The sequence below is a fragment of the Alosa pseudoharengus genome, unplaced genomic scaffold, assembly GCF_046254945.1.
Source record: "Alosa pseudoharengus isolate Yale_2024_CS ecotype anadromous, Long Island Sound unplaced genomic scaffold, YU_APseudo_1.1 YU_APseudo_1.1_scf_18, whole genome shotgun sequence".
NCBI lineage: Eukaryota > Metazoa > Chordata > Actinopteri > Clupeiformes > Clupeidae > Alosa > Alosa pseudoharengus.
This window is the reverse complement of record NW_027468650.1, coordinates 37,673,511-37,684,272: the sequence shown is the minus strand read 5'-3', so window position 1 is coordinate 37,684,272 and position 10,762 is coordinate 37,673,511. Positions and strand designations below refer to the sequence as shown.

Here is a 10,762-nt window from a genome sequence, read left to right as displayed (position 1 = left end):
CAATTTCTTTTCACTTTTTACGCCATAGTTTATGCATTTCACATGTCTAGACGTAAAATAAAAAATAATTTGGACAATATCTGACAGATTTAGAAATTTGTCAAAAAATCTGTCTCTCGTCCTGACCGCGAAAACTGAGAAAATCTGAAAAGTACCATAAAAATCAGACCAATTTTTTCCCACTTTTTTGTCATAGTTCATGCATTTCACATGTCTAGATGCGAAATAAAAATAATTTGGACAATAATTGACAGATTTTGAAATTTGTCAAAAAATCTGTCTCATGTCCCGACCGCGAAAACTAAGAAAATCTGAAAAGTACAAAAAAAATCAGACCAATTTTGACTCAACTTCACTGATCCCAACAAGTTCGGCACGTAACTTGGGTGTTGTAATTGATGACCGACTTAACTTCTCTGATCATATAGCTTCAATTGCAAAATCATGTCGGGTTATGCTTAACATTAGGAAGCTTAGACCTAATAGCTTGCGGAATGTATGAAACGAGTTGAAATAATTAAATTGCCTATTTTGAGTTCATAGAAATGCCTACAGATGCAACACAATTTAGAAGTGGGCATATAGATTACAGTAATAGGATAATTGAATGTTAAGTAGCCCCCATTGACTGATTTAGTGTATGCCTAATCCTGTGAACATTTCAGATGCAACATCATTGTCAAACGCACATGGCAGCAGGTGAAAATGAAACACAAACACATTATTCAGAATAGTGGTTTATAGTCATAGCTTGCATTAATATTTCTTAATTATGAAAACATGTAGGCCTAGTATGCTTATAGCCTTCACTTGGCCTCTGTTTTACAGCTAAAAAGAAAAAGGTGTCTTTGAACACTACTGTAAGGCACCAGAGTAGCAGAGTATACATACAGTATTCTTGCTCAGATGTTCAGCATCACCGATTAGATGGAATACATGTCCACGTAATTGCTATGACGGGTGACATTAGAGACTTCTGCCTAGATCATCTGACAAAGATAACGAATTCCTTCGGCTGACAATCTATATCTTCATAGAGAATATCGTCCGGGTGTATATATATATATAGTCTATATATGGCGGCCTCTAAAACCCCTCGCCCTGCGAAGAGAGCCCCTCACGATTTGCGCGCCAATGTCGTATGGATCATCCAGGTACGCCGACATTGTCTCGAATTGTTAGTGGAGGGGTGGTACTTATAAAGGGTGTGGTTAACGGAAACCTCGGGTTTACCAAGAACATAACCTGCTCGGAGCAGGTTTGAGATGCAGAGTAAATTGCCATGGCAGCATACCTCGGTTGAAACATATCCACCTTTCGTAGTACGGGTTAATCGGGAAGTTACGCCACATGTGATCAAGTTACTCTCGAAGTTACCCAGATAAGCCAGTAACCTCGCTTCGTAGTACAGGCCCCAGGTCTTCAATCAGCCAAAGAGGATACATGTAACTCCTCTCCTAGTTACTCTGCTCTGGCTCCCTATAGTTATTTTAATTCAATAATCAAGACGGACATCCCCAACCGCCCACTGCGGTCTTCTGATGAGCGTCTGTTGTGTCGACCAGTCATAAATGCTAGGTCTAATTCAAGACTCTTTTCCTCAGTGGTTCTATGTTGGTGGAATGAGTTGCCAAGTGCTCTCCATTCCTGTGATAGTTTTGGGTCGTTTAAGAGGGGTCTAAAGGCATATCTGTTCAACATGCAATTAGTTCTTTAAGCGCTTCTTATGTGTTGTGGTTTGTATAATATTGTTTTATTTTCATTAGGCTGTTGATTAATTTGACATTATTGTTTATTATTGATATTCTCCTTAATGTAGTCTTACCATGTTATTGTTTTTATATTATTGATTGAATTTACATTATTGTTTATTATTGCTTTTTTCCCTCTTTTTCATTGTTTATTTCATTAGGCTATTGATTGAATTGACATTGTTGTTTATTATTGCTATTCTCCTTAGTATAGTCTGACCAACAGTTTAATCTGTTCCCTGTTTAATTTAAATATTATATTGTTTTATATTTGTGTGTCGCTTTGGACAAAAGCGTCTGCCAAATCCCATAACAATAACATATTTATATTGTTTACCGATATGTCATTGACTTCTATCCCTCTAGAAATGACTAGATCGAGGGTGTTGCCAAGCAGGGGCGATTCTAGACCTAGAGCTTTGCTGGGGCACAGGCCCCCAACTCCCAATACATTAAAAAAAAAAAACTGTGCGCGCAATATGAAATAAATGGCTAGCCTGATTTGGACCATCACATATCTCCCCTAGGTCACAGACATCCTTCTCCATACTCTGAATAGTTTTACGTCTAGCCCCCATGATGTCCTCATCCGTTTCTTGCCTGTCTCTCTCCTCCTCCTCCTCCTCCTGCCTGGTATTGGACTGCCCAGCCTGTGCTCTTTCTCCCCTCTCTTCTCCCTCTCTTCAACCTTCTTCTCCTCTTCCAGCACTCTCTCCCTCAATTGTTGTAGCAGCCACTATCCAGCAACATCCAAACACATAGGCATAAGTAGGCCTATACTCACTGCATGAATTTAATAGGCTTTCCTACTAACACAAGGGAAGCTTATTTTTAGTCAAAATTGAGATATACTTCCCTCCCAGGCAAGGGTCCTATAGACATCCTGGCAATACTGCAGTTCTTTGTAGCTTAAATAGCCTACTAAAGCCTTCATACTGACTTTTGGTGATAATTTGCAAATGTAGCCTATAATAATCTACACCAGCGGTCCCCAACCACCGGGTACCGGGCCGCGGGACATTCCTAACATGAGTTTAAACAAAAATGCATGCAAACTAAACTCAATTTAATTCGCAATAATGTTACGTTTTTACATGACATAGGCCTATATGCAGTTGTTTGATTGCATGCATGTTTGCATTTTGCAAAGTCTATTTTCTTACGTCTGTCTGTCCCGCCTTCAACACTTTACATATTGCCTTCAGCGCTGCGCAGCCTCAGGTCAGCGCACTTCACTTGATCAGTTCTTGGCGAACGGTAGTGTCACACGAAGTTAGCTAAACTGCTAGAATGAGCAACAAAAAACAAGCATCTTTATCAGGTCACTGGCCAGAGATTTCTTACAGAAAAAAAGTCACCGTTAGCTGCACATTTTAGTGATGAGGACTGGGTGTCAAAACTCGCTTACCTGTGTGACATATTCGGGTTGCTTAATGACCTCAACCTGTCACTCCAGGGGAGAATGACGACTGTCTTTAAACTGGCAGATAAAGTCGCTGCATTTAAAGCCAAGCTTGATTTGTGGGGACAACGAGTGGACCGGGGTGTATTTGTTATGTTTCAAACAGTAGTGGGGGTTTTGGGAGAGACTGAGGCAGGGCCCTTTCTCTCGCAGCTGGTGCTTTCACCTTGTTGTGCTTTCAAATGAGTTTGAGCGTTACTTCCCATCCTCCAAAGATCCACGGCAAACCAAAGAGTGGGTCCGCAACCCATTTGTCAATATCCCGAATAGTCCTAACTTGTCAGCGCAGGAGGAAGAGCAATAGATCGAAATTGCAAATGACGGTGGTCTTAAGAGTGTGTATGAGGAAACCTCTCTGGCGGGTTTTTGGATCAAAACCAAAGCAGAATATCTTAGATAGCCGTAAAAGCGCCGAAAACGTTGCTACCATTTCCCACCACGTAGGCCTATCTATGCGAGGTCGGGTTTTCGGCAATGACTGCAACTAAGACCAAATTGCGCAATCGACTGGACATTTCAGACACACTGAGGGTGTCACTATCTTCCATCACCCCCAGATGGAACCTTCTTGTTGCAGGGAAACAAGCACAGGGCCCCCACTGATTATATTCGTAATGCACGTTTAGTTCCCATGTTTTGTTCCCATATTTTGTTAAACATGTTTACACTTGATAGATGTAGCTTCAAGTTGTTCAATATTCGTAGTTCATAATGTTAAATTTTCACTTCTTGAAGTTCACAACACAACACATATGGAACATTGAACCCCCGAACCCCAACCCCCCCCCCGCCGGTCCGTGAAAACAAAATGGGAATCAAACCGGTCCATGGTACATAAAAGGTTGGGGACCCCTGATCTACATAGATGGCTACTCTGATTCTGTGTATATTATTATAGGCTACATTTGCAAATGCAGCAAACTTATTTAAGTTTGCCATTAAACCATTGATCAAATCACAGCACTGGCTATTACCAGCATAAATGTTAATGTTACCGTTAATGTGGGCAAAATTATCATACCTCCCTCATCCTCCTCACTGTTCCTCTCCCTCTGCCTCTTGTTACATCCCGGTCTAGGGCTTGTGGGATATAACAAAAAACGGGCAGACACAAAACTTAAGAAAATGGTGTATTTATTAATACAAAAAAAACCAGTATGGAAAAATGTCTAAATTAAGAAAAACACGGCCTACAAAGTAGGCCTCGGCGGCCAGGCGCTCACTCCTGGTCTCTCACCCCAGGGAGTGAGAGAGATGACGGCAAGTTGCTCGGCCAAGGCCCGAGGCTGGCCCTAGTGGCAGCGATGTGCGGCAGAGACGGTGGCAACGAACGATCCCCACAGCTAGCCAGCGAGATAGTTCAATGACGTCAGCCCCCTCTTAAAGGGCCGGGCTACCCTGACGTCATAGGGTTTCACACCACCCCTCAGCTGCAGCCAATCTGCCTGGAAGCACACAACAAAAGTAACAAACACACATAATACACAAGACCCACAGGTCTCTGTTCAGGAAGAATTTTCTGATGTCCATCTCTGAATAGTTTATCAGAAGGCTATGTTTAGTTTTACAGTAGGACAGCTTCACAAACAGTATAGGCTACTTTTACAGGACTCTCTCTACAGTATACGTATAAATCCTTATTAATTGTCCACATGTGTGCATGCAGAATACGCATGGTGTGAGTGTGTGTGTGAGGGAGAGAGCACAAGCTGGTAAACTGTTGCTAAATTTAGGCTACAATGACGCTAAGCATTGAAAAACAGATGCTAGTTATGTGGTTAACACTCTCTAACAGCGATCAACTTGTCATTTTTTCTGTCAAACAAGTTGTGAATTTGTTGTAACATTAAACAGGGGACGACTTACTCTATGCTCAAAGTGATGTAATGAGCTCCAGCGGATTCCACAGTGTATGTGAGTACAACGAAAGACTCGAACTCGAACACAACGAAGAATCATGTGAACGGTTTTCATTGGTTGTTGCGTTTAATCTTAGCCAGCTACAGAGGTGCTATTTCCTGATAGGCTATTATGGCCCCTTTCTTTATTCCTTGTTTTTTTTTTTATTGGCTGGTAAGTGACAGGCTCGAGCCATGATTAAAGCAGGCACAGAGATGCGCTCATGAATGCCGTTTCCAGCTAGAGCCGCGCTAGAATTTTACTGGGGCACTGGAGACTTTTACTAAGGCACGTGCCCCAGTGAATAAGGTCTAGTGACGCCCCTGTTGCCAAGGTTGTGGGTGGACCCCGTAACATGCTGCTTTAACTCTAAACTGTCCAAAACATTAAGGAACTTGCTGGAAAGACAGGAATGTCTTTGCATTGAGTTATGCTGTTCACATTGACTTCCTCAATGAAGTGCTGATTAACAATCCAACCTGCAACAATTGTAATGTTTGTGTGTTAGATAGATAGATAGACAGATACTTTATTGATCCCCAAGGGGAAATTGTTGTTCTTTGTACAAGAGTAAACAGAACAAGAGCAAGTAGCTTATTCTCACAGGTTGTTTTTCTCGCCAACACTGCGTTGTAATAAAATACTGTGAATGTTCGCCTTGTAACAATAGCTTAAAGAACAACTTATCAACTCTGTAGGCCCTCTCCCGTGGCAGTTAAAACTTAGGCACAATTTCATATTAAATAACGTGAATAGCCTATGACCATAATAGGCCTATTTATGATAACAAAATAGGCCCATTTACCATTAAATCACTTCCTTTTTCTGTTAAAATGACCATACCGTGGTGCAAACATAGAACAGATCGGCAGTGTCATAATACAGGATTATCATCTGCACATTCGCTAACGCCTTGCTCATGAGCAGAACGGATCGGGCAGGCCTACTAATTTGGTAAATAGTGCAGGTAAAAATCACACTGCAAGCAGAAGTGAAAGTAAGTAGAGTGCGATTGCATGAATACATAGGCTAAGATTCATTCATTCATTCAACCTTTATTTATTTTCGGAGGGTCATTGAGGGAAGCCCTCATTTTCAATGAAGCCGAGATTACAGAAGCGAAGCAAAGTGCTCCACAAACAAGACACATAACAACAAGACAAAAGATGCCGGATGGAGCGGCGTAGTCGCCAGCGTGCCCATAACATCAAGACATGACAAATACATTTAAAAAATAACAAATACAAAAAATGCCGGACAGAGCGGCGTAGTCGCCAGCGTACCCGTGACACCAAGACATACAAGACAGACAACAAAACAAATAAATAAATAAAAAGTAAAAAAAAGAAAATATATTTAAAAAGGGGGAAAAGTGATGTTAAAATTAGTCAAATTTCCAAACCAGCTGAAAATGTCCAAGGGCAATGATGATCCAACAAAGTTCTTTAGCAACTGACCAAACCCGGTGAATTCACTGGCAGTCTGGAGATAACGTTAACATTAGAAGCTAGGCCTTGTAGACTGCAGTCTGCAGATCACTGGAAGCACAGTCCAAGCTCCGCTCTAGAATCTTTGGTCTAAAGTACTGGGCGATCGTGTAGACCCGCAACTCGGTGGACCCTCAACAGCGACCGCCTGTTGCTCCGTGAGACTGCAGCTCTTCACCGGCAACGTTAGTCTGCAGTAACAGCTCGGCGGCCACGGCAGATCTTTCGCAGAGTAGCTAGCCTTGGTCTAGCCGTCCCGAGAGATCCCCTCGACCAGACAGCGAAGTGCAGCACCGCTCACGGATGGATGGAAGGATGTCCGATGCCCAGCTAGGGCAAAAGCTAGCTAGCCTAAAACCATTCAGTTGCGCACAATATCATGATAATTTGTGATTTGTAAAAGGCACATCAGGAAGAGTAGTGTATGCTCATCTTTTTGTGCGTATGTTCATTTTCTCTGAAATTAACTGAGATTACCAAAAGATGGTTTCTATGCAACATTTCTATAAATGAGGCCTGGACTGCCTCAATATTTTAACAATTGATCAAAATCTTCTTGCAAATTTTATTATTATTAAATGTCAAATGGATTAAAAATGTACCCAGATAGCAGTCAGTCATTGAAACATGTTAAATCAACATGTGTGTTTAGTCAACTTTAGCAGAGGCGCCAATAATTCTGGAGGGTACTGTAGGTGTGGAATTAACATTTTTGTTTAATTAGACACAAACCTGTGAAAAAATAGCAAAAATGGAAAAATACATTTTATTGGCTTTTTTATTGGTGTTAATCCATAATGCACATACAAGGGTATACTAGAACAGAAATAGGGTATTTTGTGTCACTTTAAAAAAAATAAAAATCACTAATTATTTCCAGACTTTTTGGGTCAAGTTCATGTATTGGTAGGTGTAATGAAACAGGAACATAAATGCCCCACTTCCAGTACCAGAAATGGGGAAGCTAATTTTTATTGGCTTTTTGTTGCAGTTCATGCATAACTCTTTGTCAGGGTGTGAGACTGATTCTTGCCATTTACTTGCCAAAAGTGAGAAAAACAACCCTGTTGCTGTTTTGTTAGACTCCTGAATGAATCCATATATTAATTAATAGTTGCTTTACTATAATTGATGCACTTCATCGTCAATATGTTGCAACTCCCTTTGGATAAAAATGTCTGTTTAATAATCACAACAGAGTAGTCTTACAGCAAGTGGGATAATTTCTAGTCCATCATTGATCCTTCCCCCTCACCTTAGTGTCACTGTCTTGAGAGACTAGAGACAGATCACTAATATTTTGAGATCTTATTTGTACAAATTGTATTATATAACACAAACATTTACAAATGCAAAGTGTGGGTAGAAAAAGAACCTGATGTTGACTCTTGGTTTGGTTGCTGAATTCACTTCCATCAAGAAGTGTCCATGTAGGGTGATTGATAACAGGATAGATCCTCTGTATTTTCATTGGTCTTAAGTCTATTTCAGTGGCATCTTGGTCAGTTACATTAGGAAACAAGTGTTCATAACACTAGCTTAATAATAATTAACAAAGGAGTTTAACAGATGTTTTGAATTTTAAATGAGTTTCACTTACATAATTACACAAGTAAGATATAAGCAAAATGAAAGGGACTCAAATGTGCGCTTCGTCTCATCTTTTTTAAGATTGGCGATTGCAATTAATTTGGGCCAGTTCTACTTATAGCAAACTGCAATTACAAAATGAACCCATATTAATACCATGCCGATTACTGTCAGATGTAAGGAGTTGCAAAAGATTGAAGAGTTAAGTTTGTAAGGAATTCCCACTGCTATGATGTGTGGCTTCTCTATCTGTCAGTGTGAAATGCTCTTCCTTTTTTTCAGATCTTCTTCATCTGAGCCATAAGTTCCTCAAGACTGCAGTCTGTATCACCCACTGTTGCAGCTGAAGAGGCAGCATCTCCACCCTGAAATCAATAGCAACAGTAGCTTGAATGTTAAGAACTCCATTTTGTCTGCTGAGACAAATGTACTGACTCCAAAACCAAAACAGGGTTCGTACTTTAAGTCAAATGTAAAATTCCATGACTTTTCCCTTCCATGACTTTCTTTAACAAAAAAAATGAATTCCCATGACCTACTATATAATAAATTATTCTTTGACATTTCTTTAGAGTGGGAAAAGAATAGATGAGCATTGAAAAGACAAAGTATGGCTAACCGCAACCACTTAAAGGGATACTTCACATATTAGAATTAAGCTTTGTATCAGTAGAAACCTGGTAGTTTTTTCGAATGACCGTGCTTCCCTCTCTCATGTTCCGCTGAGACGAGAGATATCTGTATGTGTGTTGGGCAGCCGTGGCCTACTGGTTAGTGCTTCGGACTTGTAACCGAAGGGTTGCTGGTTCGAAACCCGACCAGTAGGCTCGGCTGAAGCGCCCTTGAGCAAGGCACCTAACCCCTCCCTGCTCCCCGAGCACCGCTGTTGTTGCAGGCAGCTCACTGCGCCGGGATTAGTGTGTGCTTCACCTCACTGTGTGTTCACTGTGTGCTGAGTGTGTTTCACTAATTCACGGATTGGGATAAATGCTTATACTATACTGTAATTTTTGTCTGGACAAAATCCTCAGATGATGAAAAAAGGCCAGAGGCTGGAGACTACATTGCTCAGGGTATATACAGAAATTCTTAAGTTGAATTTAATACCTTTTAATACCGTTTTTAATACCTTCACAATATTTTTTAATACCAACACGACTTCGAGCTGCAACTAGCGGCAACCTTTCGAAGTGTTGGGGGTAACTAATTATAAAGTAATGGATTACTGTCATTTTGTTACTTAACTTTCTGAGTAAGAAAGAGTAGCAATGCTTACAATTCAAATCAAGTATCTATTATTACAGTTACTGGATACTTTGTTCCTTTTTTGCTTCAATAAAAACACTGGCCTATACACAATTATTTGTTATTTAATCCTAACCCAAGATAAAAAGTTATTTCATTGTTATGTGTAGGAAGAGCACACACCACTTCTCCAGCACTACACTCTTTCTTGCACTATCATTCTATCTCAATCAAGACAAAATGACAAATGAAAATCAGAAAAGGTTTACTGGACTTTCTTCCAAAAAGGCCCACGACCATACGCAGTACACACACACACACCCTTGCTGTCTCATATAATTTGCCAGTCAAGGCATCACATTCAAATATAGGTGGTCACATTTTACAAAAATACTAATTATTAATTGGGTGCTGCTGGAGAATGTGGGCCCCATGTGATAAAAATACTTTTGAAAAATACATGCTCCTCGTGACGAAAATTTTTAAAAATAACCCCTTAAATGGTGACTTCTGGGGAATTTTGTGGAAACTAATGGACAAATTGACTTAAAATATATGATATTATAATATATTGATAGCATATTACAATACAGCCTATAAAAACCTACACAGGTTGTTATATTCAACTAATTTTAAGCAAGTCTATTGGGACTTTGATCTCATCACATACTACATCTACGTCCGGCATCTTTTGTGTTTGTTATTTCTTAAATGTATGTCTTGGTGTCACGGGTACGCTGGCGACTACGCTGCTCCGTCCGGCATCTATTGTCTTTGTTAGTCTGTGTCAATGACAATGTCTTATATGTGGAGCGCTTTGGGTTGCACTCTGTGCATGTTAAATGCGCTATACAAATAAATCTGACTTGACTTGACATCAAGGGAGTAATCCTATAGCTCCTGAGCAAGCTTTGAATAATGTAAAGGTAACACCTGTTAAACTAACCTTAACATGACATTTACTGAGGGAAGAAAATGTTAAATCTTATAGCCTAAACAAAGCAACACTGTCAGGCCTATATTTAACCTCTATTCTGTAGTCAAGGCAGGGTTCATTGCAAATAACCCTTATAACATGTGCATATGTTTACATGTTATATTCTTGTTTTTTTCCCTTTCATTTAATTATATATTTGTTTGAATGAAAAGGCCTTCTGCCTTTATGGGGACTTTTAATTTGAAAATGGGTTATTGTGATACTGTATGTAGGCCTAGTTTATGTCTGCTGCTCTTACAGCCTGTGTCATTGAAAACGCGATGGCGCAAATGATTACTTTTTTGGATGACAATGACAGCTGGTAGCGTAGACATACTGATAGCTTCAATGA

At 40.1% G+C, this 10,762-nt stretch overlaps 1 protein-coding gene across 2 annotated transcripts in view; it reads right to left on the bottom strand.

The window, feature by feature from the left end:
- Nucleotides 1-7,346: 7,346 nt before the first annotated feature.
- uba5 (ubiquitin-like modifier activating enzyme 5) overlaps nt 7,347-10,762 on the bottom strand; it is a 127,445-nt gene continuing 124,029 nt past the window's right edge. For both annotated transcript variants that reach the window (XM_076291106.1, XM_076291105.1), the window contains one exon: nt 7,347-8,554. In XM_076291106.1, coding sequence (XP_076147221.1) covers nt 8,517-8,554 — 38 coding nt within the window. In that variant the 3' untranslated portion in view covers nt 7,347-8,516. The remainder of the gene's footprint in view (nt 8,555-10,762) is intronic.